Raw genomic sequence first — 13,703 nt, forward strand, 5'->3', positions numbered from 1 at the left:
GTTATTTTTAAACATCAAAACATCAAAACAAATAATTGATCCAATCCAATTAAATTTTTAAATTTTTAATTCAATCCAATCGAATCAAAACTAAATAAATAAAATTAGATTGAATAAATAATTTTATTAGATCGGTTATATTTTTAAACACTCCTAACAAATTTGAAAACTTGGTCTTATTTTTAAACACTCCAAACAAATTTGAAAACTTGGTCTTTAATATTTTATCAAATCGAAGGAGTTTGTGAATTTTTTTCAATAAAATAATTATGAAAATAAAAATTTGCCAAACCGGCCATGGCTGTACAAAGCCCGTCTCCGATATTTAAAAAAGCGGGACCCACATAAAAGAGGAGTTGTGATCCGGCGATGGATGGATAGGGGGCTTGTTTACCATTCATCTGCAATCCATTTAACGGTAATCGGTCTCTAGCTGCGGCTCTTTCTACCTGCAAACTGGTATTCTTTCTTCATTTTTCTGCTTCAATTTTGTTCATTTTCACTGTAAAGTTTGTTTCTTTCTTATATTTTCAATTTTTTCCATGAGTAAGTTTCATTATGGTATGTTTTACTCTCTGAGTCAGTATGCTAAAACTACTAAGTCAGCATGGAAAAATGGCTAAAATTGTTAACAGAACATTTATTCCTGATTTTGGGTCTTTCACCAGTTGCTCAAATGAGTTGGATTTTATTTTATTTTTGGCTTTTGGATCGCTTTCTTTTTTTCTTTTTCTTTTTTTTTTAAGATTTTTTTAATTAAATTTTTGGTTTCCCTGAGAAGAATATTGCAGGGATGGCCATTGTTACTCCTGGAAATATCACAAATGCCGGAATATTATGTGAAAAGGGAGTGACTTCCTCTGTGGGTATTTTGGCTCTTCCACATCTTCGAGCTAGGGCGAGAGCTTTTGATGGTTTGGTGAGAGGTGAGTTTGATTGTTGTTCATTTTCACATGCCTTTTCTTGAATTATTCCAGCTTTTGCATTTTTGGCTTTACTTAAAAAGTGGGGGTGTTTTACTTTTGTGGTTAACTTGTATACTTCTATTCTCAGAGTTCATGTACTGGTCTAGCAAATCTAGTATTATAAATTTTTGAAATAAGTATTTCACGTATATATGACAATTTTGGAAGTTTCAAGTGTATTTCCACTTGTGTTCCCTATTTTCCATGTGCAATATGAAATACTGGGAAGTGCTTCCAATATAACCTTTCCAATGTAAATTGGTGCTATCAAAATCAAGTTCTTTGCTTGTGAAACCATTTCATTTATCTGATTATGCTTCATCTTATATCTAATTTTTCAGGAAATGCCGTATGTCAGAGCTTTTATATGAAGACAGCATTCCCTTTTCAGCCAAGAGGATCTGAAGGCATAACTTCAAAAAGGGTCATATATACCATCCCCAGAAGTAGCAATTCTTCAAACTCCAGTGACAGCAAAGATGACTCCTCGGATCAGGCCAAGGCATGTATGAGCAACTACTAACAACTGAACCCTGCAATATCTTTTTTCTATGCTGTCAGAGCTTATTGCATTTGCTTGTTCTGTCAGCTCGTCATAAATTTATTTGTCTTTTATACATAGAGATTAAAGGAATGCGTGCTTACCAGAAAGAATGACTTTTTCATTTGTTTACCAATTTTAATTCCAAATGGCCAAGGAGTTGCTATCTCTCTTACATTTCCAATGTGCCATTGCCTGGTCTAAACAATTACTTTTAAATTTAACACCAGAGATCATAGAAAGAACTAATTTATTTTTGGTGGAGGAGGTTAGGAGTACTGAAATCATTATATATGCTGGCCTTTTCTATAGGTTATTTCAGCTTTAGGATGTATATAAGATTAGACATGCTGTGTGCTTATTGAAAAACTTCTTGGTTTTTTATTCTGATAAATTCCATATCCAATATAATTCTTTGTTAAGATATTCATCACAAAGCAAACCAAAAGAAAGAAGAGGAAGTGAGAAAAGAATGCAAGGTTTTCTTATTGCGAAATTATCAGCTAAACAATAATACAAAGAGAATTTCTACAGGCTAACGAGCAAAGTAAAAAACTAAACTATCCTTATTAAAATAATAATTATACTTAATATTATGACTCTAATATTCTTAACACTGGCTAGATTTAAAAGTTTATATGTTTATCTTCTAACGTAAGTTTCAAGAAACCTACAGAGATTGTTTTCACTTGGCAGAGAACCTTTCTTTGTTTTTGTTTTGTTTTATTTTTATTAGATAATAAAATTATTTAAATTTTCATGGAGGAAGCAATATCTAGATTTCTAGTCTTGTGCTCTTTCAAAAAAAAACGTTATCTTTACAAAATTCCTTCCTCCTGCCTTTATCTCGAATTGTATTTCCATATGGATAAGGAGCTTGCATATCCAGTATATGTTTTACCAGTTTCTGATTAAAAATATATCATGCATAATCTATATGATTTTGTTTTAAAGGGTTGAAGTAGCATTCCTTTTGTCCTCTACCGTACAGTCTTGCACCTACTTGCAGATTGTCATGCTGTATACTGTCCTTTTCCTTTTTTTTTTTTTATTTTTTTTTTTAATTTTATTTTTTTATAAATATATAATAAGAATGACTTGGAGCAGTGAGATATAAAAGGAAGAGAAAAGGGAAATTTGACACTTGAATCTTAATGAGTTATTCTTCCTTGTGAAAATATTGGAAGATGTAGGTGCAGAAACTGGAACACAAATTCTCTAGGTCTAACGCTGTTAGGAGCCAGAAGGTTTATCTTTTAAAAAGATTATCCAATATAAGTTTCTATCTTCCAACACTTGAGGAAAAGGATTAAATATTTTGCTCTATCTGGTCTATACAGGAGTGTTGGAATTCTAAATGTCAATATATCTTAGAAGTTAAGAGTTAGAAAGACAAAACTTTTCTACTTTTGAGTCCAATAAACGCGTTCACTATTTGATTTCGGTGTCACCCTAACAGCCATATCCATCTGGAGAAGAAAATAATCTGAGTGGTATACCTTTTTCGTTGATTTTACAGCAGACACCATTTGGATACTCGAGAAAAGATGTTTTATTGATTGGAGTTGGAGTAACTGTTATTGGTATTGGCTTGAAAAGTGGATTAGAGGTACCTTTCTTTTTCTTATCAAATTATTCTAAATTTTACTTCCACTTGATACCTGTTCCTTTTTCTTTACATTCTTGCTCATTCTAACTCATTTACCAAATATGTAGTTTGAATTAGAAGATTTGGATGTATATTCTGAGAAATTGTTACATGTAATAATTATAACATATTTGATATGCATGTTTCATAATTACGTTCTTCATTTCCAGTTACATAGCTGATGTAGTATATATGCCTCCATTGATGCATTCAACTATATTATCTAATCATGTCAATTTTTCATGCTATGTTTTCTTGTTCAGTTTGCTGGAGTTGATCCCTTACAAGCAGGAAATGTAGTTCAGCTGGTATTGGTGCTAGGCTTGACTATTGGGTGGATTTCAACTTATATATTTAGAGTTTCAAATAAGGAGATGACTTATGCTCAACAACTACGTGACTATGAAAACAAAGTCATGGAGGTACAATTTTTTTTTCCCCAACTATATTGGTCCTGAAATATGCATGCATGTATCATTGTAGAGTTGCTTCCCATTGTATATATCTCTAACACAGACTTAGGCCTCACTTTGGATTTGCAGAAGCGGTTAGAAGGTCTGTCAGAAGCAGAACTTGAAGCCTTGCTTGAACAAGTTGAGGAAGAGAAGAGACGCCTGACCAGTGGCGAACAGGTTAATTGAAGCTCACTTTCCTCAATGTTTTATAACCTAAAAAATTCAACAAGTATGAAGCTCAACTAGCACTGTATAGGTAGTGACTTTGTAAAGAACAATTATCCCAAATATGCCCTCCCAAAAGAAAACAAGGAAAAAAGAAAAATAAAAAATATCAGAAAAGAAGAGAACCATTCTGTTTTATTAGTCTGTCATATACTTTGCAAATGCAGAAAACTGAATTTCCCAAAGAATGGTTATTCCCATGCATAGGTTCTAGCTCACTGTAGAGGATTGCATACTTGACTCCGAAAAATATGAAATACTTTAATGAAAAAGTTTTTTAACACAGTGAAACTAGTTTTAGATGGTATGCATGTATATGTTTTGGTTGACAGGGGAGACAGAAGTTTGATTTGAAAAATAGGGGCAAAAAGTAAAAAGAAGAAAAAAGTTTATTGGGAGAATAATACATGATGACAGACCCATTAAGAACTGTGCTTTAGTCAATCTATTGAAACCAAAATTTCCGGGGCTTTCTCTGGGATGCATTTTTTTTTACCGTTTCACAGAGTAGAGTCCCACAGAATTTGTTGCAGCTTTTGAGGAATTGCATCTCTAAGGAATTTCCTCAGTATACTGTACCCTTTTTTTTCATTATTTACCCAGTACAAAACCAGAAATTTTGTGGACTTTTTGCAGAAATTTTTTTACCATGGGTTTTTCTCATGGTAGTTTCCATGAAAGAAAAGTTAGAAGTTTGAACATCAATACCTAAAACTAGTCTCCTATACAACTCACATGAGGGATCAAGGGGACCTACTAAAATATGGTCTCCATGCTAGCAGATTTGGTGTTTCAGCTTTGCCAGCCTTAAAACCAAAAATATTGATAACTCTTTTGGCATTTTGTCGTCGGAAGTATGTCCAGCTTCTTACAAACATTCTGAGGTCTGGATCTTGAATGTATTCTATTTTAGGACGAAAATCAAATTTATTCAGAATCCAACCTGCAAATTGCCAACCATTAGTTTCTCAGTCTGTTACACTCATCTGTGTTCAAGCTGCTAATGGATTTTTCGTATCCTAAAACACAAAAATTAAGAAAGAAATAAAATATTTAATCACTAGAATATAAAATCATTAACATTAAAAAAGCCGTAACACTTACCTCCGCCCTCATCCCTAGCATATTAAGTACAGTTTTTAGGGAATATTTCGTCCAATAAGCATGTTTCAATGGCAAAATTGGAAAATAACCTTCCTATTTTGCTTAAATGTCTGCCAAAACATAAAATGGCTTCCATAGTAGGTGGGTTAGAAAGAAGGCAGATGTTTTTCTCCTTTTTTTTTTTTTTTTTTTTTTTTCGTTGGTGGTTGTGGGGAGTGATCAAGAACTCATTTGACTTGAGATTTTTGTTCTTTTTCAAATAAGAATAAAAAATTTAAGAATTAACAAGCTGTTCAACCTGTTCATATTTCTAAAGTGGAAAAAACTTAGTCTGATCTGCATTTAAGAAAATGGTTTGAAATCATTAGTAACATGGATTTATGGAATATTTTGTGAAGCTAGCAGCCTAGCATTGAAGAGTGACTGCGTACCTAGAAAAAAAGATTTGACAATTTAGCAATTTGTATAGATAGTCCTTTCATATCTTTGAAAGTTATTTGCATACTAATATGTTTTTTAGTTCCTTCTCTCTCACTATTTATATATATATATATATATAGTTGTAAAATTATGGATTAGGTGACTCCAGTGTTGGAATCATATCAGGAAATTGCCAGTCACCATATCCAATGATTAGGTTGGTAGTGTCCTTAACCGAGGTCTCCTATATTACCAAACAGTTCCTCCATGCCTCACCCATGTGCAAACCTTACTAGCAAATAAGAAATACTAATAAAATAACATTTACTTTCATTTTTTCAAAGAAACGTAGGGTTTGTTAGGGTGACAGCTCTGTCTCCATTGGATTTTCATGCAACCAGTGTGCAATAGTAAGTCTGATAATTTACTGCATTTTTGGTTTTGCAATCAACATATGTGACTTCCAAGATATTTTCTTGTTTCTTATAGGAATTAGAATATCATGTCATCCCTTTTCATCAACAGTAGAAGCATTGAAGCTACTCCTTACTTACAATCAAAGAAGACAAAGTTCTGGTTTAAAGTTCAAAAATGAAGGTATAGATTCTGTATGCTTTGAATGCCACATAACCTGTTTCACTCATCCTCCAAGAAAGTTACCCAAATAATAATCACATACAACCATGTAAACCAAATAACCTACAATTTTTTGCAACATTAAAGATAAACATTTCGGCCTTACAAAATAAATATATGTTTTAATGCCACTAGTGACATGTAATCCTGTTTCACTCATCTTTGGATAAAGTATTATATGTAACCAAATTACATATAGAATTGTGTACACCGTCAAAATAAACCATGTTCGATCCATAATGATTTATTAACCTTGTAACAATCAGATATAAAATGTATTCCCATCCCTTCCTTTCCCTGTCTGCCTTGAGTCTACTGGTGCAGCTATTAAGCTACCAAACCTCAACTAGCTGACAAAGGAGTAGAGGACCATCTCTCTGTCTCTCTCTCTCTCTCTCTCTCTCTCTCTCTCTTCTTTGCCAACCACCATCTTGCATCCACAAACTCATTTATATTCAAAGTGACTGTCAGTTTCGCCATCAGCTGCTAAACAAGTTTTATCAAACTCCATAGAGAAAAAGTATCCATTTTCTTTTTTTCTCTGTGACTCTGTCTTTCTCTTTTCTCTAATGGGTAATATAGCATCTTGTGCTCCATCTATAATCTCAAACAATGGGGTAAGGAAAGTGGTATCCACAGAAGGAAGAATAGAAATCTACACCAGACCAGTAAAAGCGGCAGAGCTAATGGTTGAAAACCCAGGCCAGTTTGTCTGCGAATTGAACAGTCTCAAAGTTGGTAATCGGATTCAAGGCCTTTCAGCTGATGAAGAGCTAGAGAAAAAGCAACTCTACCTTCTTCTTCCTATGGATCTTCTTTACTCTGTTCTAACCTTTGAAGAGATGAGCTCTATCACTTACAAAACCTCCAAAGCACTCAGAAATGGAAGTTTCAGTACCAACTTTGGCAAGATTTTCCCTGTTCTTGGTGAGTTTTGTATTTTCCCTTCAGAAGCTAAGAATTTGGATAACAGTACTACTATTCCTCCTATCAATTTAGAACCAGTAAAGAGATATTCAAAGCAAAGATCTTGGAGGCCTGCTTTAGAAACCATTGTTGAAAGTTGAAAAAAAAAAAAAAAAATCCCATGTAGTCATTAACGAGAAATATATATATATATATATTTTAATGTTAATTTTTGGGGCTTATTTTTCCTCTTAGATTTAGAAATTATTGGGTAGATTGTTCACTGTTCCTTATTTGATGAAGAATTCTATTCAAATTTGTGAAAAAGAAAATGTGTCATATATATATACATTATAAGTAATTTTCTATTAGGCAGCTGGTGTCGATTACATGCAATATTTCATCCAAATTATATGTGTAACAGGAAGAATTAAATTTTATTAATACATATTGTATTATTTGCTATCCATATGATTGTGGTCCGCTGGTCCAATATTTCGAAAAGTAGGTAATTTATTATTCTCAAAAATCTCTTTAATTAGAAAAAACATGGGATGGACTAGTTGTTTTCTTTTATCTTTTCCCACTTGTATTTGAAAATGAAATGTGAGTGGTTCGTCTCTTGGTACTTGACCAAAAACAAAATATACAAACAAAAGGAGGACCCTTTTCAACTTTGTTGCATTACCTGTCAGATTCTATTGTCGTAAGACTAGCCCCACCTTATACTATCAATTTTTGTCTCCGGAAATTAATAAGTTGCAAAAATCAGCTTAATTAATTATGTTGAATTTTGTTTATGAGGAAATTATTATTGAAGGCTTCTTCATTTCATCCTTTTTCTCTGTCAACCTTTTTTTTTTTTTTTTTTGAGAAATTTTATTTGTAATCAATAGTGACCCTCACCACTGAATCCTATTTGCCGTGATGTGGTAATTTGATTGGTTGAAAGTTACACATATTTATTTTTCCCTTTTATGATCTTGGTTCTAAAAAATTGAAACAAAAATCAAATGTAATTAATTAAAAATTAACATGTTGGTAGAAACAGTTTAATCGACGATCATCATTAATGTGATAAATTTCAAAATTTATTTTTTTATTTAATCTATTAAATATATATTTTTTTAATTTTGCAAACAATTTAGTTACACTTAATAGTTTCTTTCTTTCTTTTTTTTTTTTAATCTTAAGAGTGAAATCACTATCGTTACTGCTTAAATAGTTTTTTTTTTTTTAAATTAAACATGGCTCAGTTTGAAAATTATTTATATTTATATTTAAAAAATTATAAATTTGAAATATTAAAATGGTGAGAACTTTTTGTAAATGATATAAAAAAATAAAATAAAAAAAACAACTGTATATCTGAGGGGACATATCAAATTGACATTTACCGTTTATCATAAACGTCACGATACGATTTTGATTGATTTATCTCCAAAAAATGTGGTTTTGCCCTTTTTTCTTCTTTGACAAAGATGATAATCTTTTTTTTTTTTTCTTTTTTTTTTCTTTAACTTGAAGCAAAGATGATAATCAATGCAACAAAAAAATGTCAATTAATTCATCTTTTTGGTGATTTTGTTTTTTGGATGAATAAATATCAAACAATTAATTCATGCTACATAGAACCAATGAGTTATTAAAAATTATTACTATTTTAATATTCTATACAATTCTATAATTAAAAAGTTTAAAATTTTCTCTTTTATGGGCTTATAGGGAAGGGTTATACAGCTTTGAACCATAGATTTTCTCGGCATAACAAATTAAATTTATTATTATCAAAACGATTTAAACTGTTCCAAAAACCCAAAACGCATTGTTGTGCATTAGGCTTTATATATTGTGAGAGATAAAAAGATGATACATGTGCTTTCTATTCATTATGTGAATTCCAGTTAATTGAATAAAACAAATAACTTTTCCACTAACTGAGCAAAAAAAAAAAAAAAAAAAAAAAAAAAAAAAAAACCCTCTTATAGTTCAACCTTAAAACTTATTTGATCAAAGGTTTTACACCCCAAACTTATAATTAACCCAACATTCCTGCATCTTAATTCAAAACCAAAATTTACAAATTTTAGTCCAACAATAAAAACTATATTATTGGGTATAAATATAATAAATCTCTTCTATTATTATATACTATTATTATTATTATTTTCATGAAAAAAGATTGACCATTGCCCGTTTTAAATCGAGGAGAGGGTAGAAGTAAATTATTATTATTATTATTATTATTATTATTATTATTATTAGTTTTTTGGGTAATGAGAAGTAAATTATTTGTTCCTCTCCATGATAACAATCCAAGTTAAATATTCCTTGAAGAAAGTGACCAAAGCATATAACAGAATTTTCTTTTTCTTTTTCTTTTTCTTTTTCGGGGTTGAAGCATTATTTAAGCATATAATAGAACTAAAGATGGATTACATAAATTTTTATGAAATTGACAAATTCATGGTCTATTATGCATTACAATAGTTCCTATTCTTTAAGACTAAAGAAAGTCCAAATGGGTTTTCCTCAATCCAAAGTGATTGACCCTTCTTCTTCTTTTTTTTTTAAATTTTTAAATTTTTTTAGTTTTTGGGCTTTAATTACAAGCAATTGACTTATTACCATAAAGATAAGAGAGCTAGGGACACCTTTATGGCAAATCAAAATCGGCAAAAGTAGAACCTTTTATCAGACATTTTGACTATTTGGCCAATGCATGTTTAGCAGTAATCACTGATGAGGAGTCAATTGAAATTGAATACAGAAACTGCTGAAACTCGATAAACCCCAGGCTCCACTTTTCAGAAGAAATGTCAATTCGGTAATTGCCTTCCCTCTCTAAATTATGCCATTAAAACAAAAAATTAATAAATTGTAAAAACAGATTCATACAATACGGACGATCATGTTTATTACTTTATATCCATACCATAATAAGAAATAATTAAACTTTCCAAAAACTTTTTAGTTTGTCAATAGAGAATGTAATCTCTAAATACTAAGCAAGTTTCAAGCATTTATATACTTTTAATAATAGTTTTTTCTTTGAAGAATATATTTATAAATAGTGTAATACATAAATTTTGTGATTGGAAAATACAATATTCTTATTAAACCCATTAATTGTGGAAGCCATTTATATACTATTTTCTCGGATAAAATTATAGGTGATTATCATATATGGTGGTGAGATATAATATACATGCATATTATTAGCCTTATCATATACAATAATCATTAATGCCTAGAGATTGAACCATAGTACATGTACTTCTATTTACCAAAAAAAAAAAAAAAAAAACCACAACACATGTACTTCCCACAAACGCATATCCACCTAGTAACACTTACAAATCTATGTGTGCTCTTCTCATCATAACCCATAGAATTTCCCTATCTAAATTGATCTCTCATATTCAATTCCTATTAAGTATACAAAGAAATAATATCCATATAATTAGAGCATAAAAGTCTTGTTTGTTTTTGTCATGAGCATAAAAGTCTAAGTCTAAGTCTAAGTCTACTACTCACAGTTCAATCCGGGTACGTATTAACAAACACGTGTCAAATCAATCTCCATCCACGTAACAAATCAATCTATATACGAGAAAGATACACACTATTTAAGGATCGTAGAAATTTAAAATATTCAAAATTTACACACAAGTTAGGACCAAAATTTGTTTGAAACTCTTGGCCTCCCTCCTCCATGAAAACTTCCAATGGCAACTTGTAAAGTAGCCAATGACTTGCTCAAATTTCAAGTTATAGAAAAGTATTATTTGAAAGTGACAACATAAACTAAGTCGTTTTATCAAATTTTGGATAACTTTGAGTATTGATTATCAGGTGCATAATCATTTCTTTAAAAAAAAAATGAAAATTTGAGGGAAAAAAAACAAAAAAAAGCAAGTCCCAAAAGCCAAAGCCAAACCATGCTTTTTTTTACCACCTATAGAAACTAAAAGCAACAAGACAAATACTAAAAGAATATATATATATTTTATTGTTATATCAATTAATCTACAAACATAATTTTTAAAGTGAGAATAAAAATTTAAAATTTAAAATTTAAAAATTAAAAAGAGAGTGAATTTGAAAATAAAAATTCTCATATTTTTTCTTTTTATCCCACACCGCCGCTGCAGATCCCGGTGAGCATAACCGGAAATCTACAAAGCGCACCAGCCGTCGTCGATGTACCTTCATCAACATCCACCGCCGGTGGAAGAACCCTCCCGTCGGCGAACAAAACCCGACCACCATTCCTCTGCTGGTTCTCCTCCACCGCCACACCTTCAAGCTCCGCCGTCGCACCGTAAAACGCACCGTCTCCGAACCTCCTCTCCACCTCAAGAAACTCTCCCAGCGAAGCCGGTTTCGCACCGTCGTCTCTGCAGAGCCGCCACCATCTCCTCCGTCTCTCGACCACCACAACCGCCGCCGCCGAGTTTTTCTTCTTCTTAGGTTTCTTGCTCTTCCCCGATGCATTCATCGACGAAGGAGTAGCGGCGGCCGACGATGAAGCCGCATGGATTTCCCGATGGTGCTGCGACGGTGCTCGGAAAGTGATCGCCGGGAAACTCACACCCATAAGTGTTCCCAAAGTGGTGCTTCTGTCATGGAAGAATGAGCCTGTAGACTGCATAAAATCCCCATAAGAATTAAAATTCAAAAAAAAAAAAAAGCTTAGATAAGAAATGGCCATTAAATGGTGCCGTTTACTTACCTCAGTGTCGAGATCGGAGGAGGAAATGGAGGAATTGGTTGGGGAAGAAGGAGGAGGAAGCAAATCGTTTGCTGGATCCAGCATTAGGGACTGTTTGGAATTTTTTTTTGTTTTTTTTTTTTTTTTGGGTTGCTTTTTTCGTAGTTTGATAATGGTGGAACTTGTGAAGTGGAAGTTTAATAACAATGTTCCAAGCGATGAAGGCCGTACAGGGACGAGAACTGAGAAAGATAGTGATAGATGGGATCTTATTCACTTGGTCTCTGTTTGAATTTGGGGGCTTCATTTATTTTATGCCCATTTTTCTTTTTCTTTTTCTTTTTTTTAACTAATAATTTCAATTATACGTATGACTTGTCTAATTCATAGCTTTCTCATACAATTTTTTATTTTTATTGGGTTAGTAAATAAATGATAAATGATAAATAATAAAGAATAAAAAGTCACTGTAAATTTTATATTAAAAAAAAATATATATGTGTTGGCAGTGTGACACTGACAGAGAGAAGTAATTTTTTTTTAATTTTTGTTTTTCTTGAAGATAAGTTACCAATAAAAACATCCCAAACAACGACTACACATTTTTTAAATCATTTGAAAGTTCATAACTTGCCCAAAAAAGAAAGCAAGTTGTGCTTAGATAGCCAAATTGACCAATAAAGCAATGGAAAATGGCTTACTTAAAAAAAAAGTAGGTCATTAATGCAGATTATTCTTTGGTTTTGAGCAGTCATTTTTATGATGAGAATGTTAATAAATGATGTTCATCAATACAAATTATAAAGCAAAAAAAAAAAAAAAGTTAATAAATGTTATAGTGATCACCAAAGTTTGGTTGAAAAATTAAGACCAGTAGGTGAACCACATGAATTTTTTTTTTTTTTTTTTTTTTGGGATAACTGTGAACCATATGACTTGTGCTTATCTAACAAATACCCTCTCTGAATTATTACTTTTATTATTTTTATTTTTAAGAACACATTTAAAATATAAACCACAAAATTTGAACAAAGACTTTATCCTATACTTGAAACATAGAGAATCTTAGGGTGAAAGAAAAAGAAAGAGAACACACCGGTATTGTCAATAAAATTTATAGAAATTTTAGTACTCGCATATTATTTATTTTAAAATATAAAATATATGATCATCTTAGACATTGGTTATATAGTTTCTGATTTTTATTTTTTCCACAATTATTATATATGTTCATCTCTGTTTTTCTTTATTATTATTCAAAAAAAAAAAAAAAAAAAGAACCCAGAGATTCATATATACAGAAAAAAGAAAATGATGAAGAAAAAGAAAAAGAAAAGTGAAAGATTCACATGCAAGGTTTAGCCTGAGGTTTTGGATTAAAGTGGTACTCAAATCAAATATCATTCAACCTTTCAGGCCTATAATCTTTTCAAAGAAAAATAATACCTCCCCTCACGAAGGCACACCTTAATTATAGCATCTCTCTCTCTCTCTAATAGAATATAGTGTTTCTCTTAATTAACAAAAGATTTTCTAAAGAATATATTTAATCAGGAATCCTTTATTTATTCATTTATTTGGTAAATAAGCATCAAGAATCCTTAATTTTAATATGGTCTCTTTCACACACATGTACTTTTTCTGTAGGAATTTTATGACTTTTGTTAAAATTATAGAGTCATAAATAAATAAATAGAAACCTCTCATGTCGGAGGGATTAAAGATTGAAGAACAACAATGAAATCTATATATATATATATATATAGAGAGAGGGAGGGATTAAAGATTGAAGAACAACAATGAAATCTATATATATATATATATATATAGAGAGAGAGAGAGAGAGAGAGAGAGCTCCAAGGTTTTTTTCAAATTGATAATGATGATTTTTTTTTATATGACAATTAGGATTATGATACAAATTCTTGAAAAAAAAAGAAAAAAAAAAAAGGAAATAATTACCAGGTTAAGCAACATGCCCGTGACAGAAAGTGAGTAACTTTTTCTCATAATGCTATGCCTCTCGTTTCGCTATGCAATACTTCTCGTGTCACAGATAAATGTTTACTATATGATCTTAAAGCTGTAG

At 31.3% G+C, this 13,703-nt stretch overlaps 3 protein-coding genes across 11 annotated transcripts; 2 read left to right on the forward strand and 1 right to left on the reverse strand.

Annotated features, from left to right (window-relative positions):
• The first annotated feature begins 300 nt into the window (after positions 1–300).
• LOC107418510 (uncharacterized) lies at positions 301–3,983 on the forward strand. 9 transcript variants are annotated; one of them, XM_016027211.4, is made up of 6 exons: positions 301–459; positions 782–926; positions 1,307–1,467; positions 3,026–3,115; positions 3,418–3,576; positions 3,697–3,983. In XM_016027211.4, exons 2-6 carry the CDS (start codon positions 794–796, stop codon positions 3,793–3,795), a joined length of 642 nt encoding a protein of 213 aa, XP_015882697.1. In that variant the 5' UTR covers positions 301–459; positions 782–793; the 3' UTR covers positions 3,796–3,983. The 9 variants fall into 9 exon arrangements, with proteins under 9 accessions (XP_015882697.1, XP_048330211.1, XP_024929697.1 ...); XM_048474254.2 differs by having other exon boundaries at positions 315–459; positions 792–926; XM_025073929.3 differs by having other exon boundaries at positions 455–546.
• A 139-nt stretch (positions 3,984–4,122) lies between these two features.
• LOC107418522 (uncharacterized) lies at positions 4,123–7,316 on the forward strand. Its single transcript, XM_016027222.4, has one exon. The coding sequence runs from the start codon at positions 6,564–6,566 to the stop codon at positions 7,059–7,061; it is 498 nt and encodes a 165-aa protein (XP_015882708.2). The 5' UTR covers positions 4,123–6,563; the 3' UTR covers positions 7,062–7,316.
• Positions 7,317–10,889: 3,573 nt separating this feature from the next.
• Positions 10,890–11,947, reverse strand: LOC107418515 (uncharacterized protein At3g17950). The gene is made up of 2 exons (XM_016027216.4): positions 11,636–11,947; positions 10,890–11,548 (listed from the first exon to the last, which is right to left on the reverse strand). The coding sequence occupies exons 1-2, from the start codon at positions 11,717–11,719 to the stop codon at positions 11,033–11,035; spliced, it is 600 nt and encodes a 199-aa protein (XP_015882702.3). The 5' UTR covers positions 11,720–11,947; the 3' UTR covers positions 10,890–11,032.
• Positions 11,948–13,703: the final 1,756 nt, after the last annotated feature.

This window comes from Ziziphus jujuba, chromosome 2 (genome assembly GCF_031755915.1).
Source record: "Ziziphus jujuba cultivar Dongzao chromosome 2, ASM3175591v1".
NCBI classification, from domain to species: domain Eukaryota; kingdom Viridiplantae; phylum Streptophyta; class Magnoliopsida; order Rosales; family Rhamnaceae; genus Ziziphus; species Ziziphus jujuba.

What these genes read in the sequence shown, in the direction of transcription:
- LOC107418510 (XM_048474251.2), top strand. An exon ending in TTTTGATGGTTTGGTGAGAG is followed by an intron (nt 927 to 1,306) that starts GTGAGTTTGATT and finishes CTAATTTTTCAG; the next exon opens with GAAATGCCGTATGTCAGAGC. An exon ending in ATGAAAACAAAGTCATGGAG is followed by an intron (nt 3,577 to 3,696) that starts GTACAATTTTTT and finishes TTGGATTTGCAG; the next exon opens with AAGCGGTTAGAAGGTCTGTC.
- LOC107418522 (XM_016027222.4), top strand. Translation starts at nt 6,564, where the DNA reads ATGGGTAATATAGCATCTTGTGCTCCATCTATAATCTCAAACAATGGG.
- LOC107418515 (XM_016027216.4), bottom strand. Translation starts at nt 11,719, where the DNA reads ATGCTGGATCCAGCAAACGATTTGCTTCCTCCTCCTTCTTCCCCAACC. An exon ending in CCTCCGATCTCGACACTGAG is followed by an intron (nt 11,549 to 11,635) that starts GTAAGTAAACGG and finishes GATTTTATGCAG; the next exon opens with TCTACAGGCTCATTCTTCCA.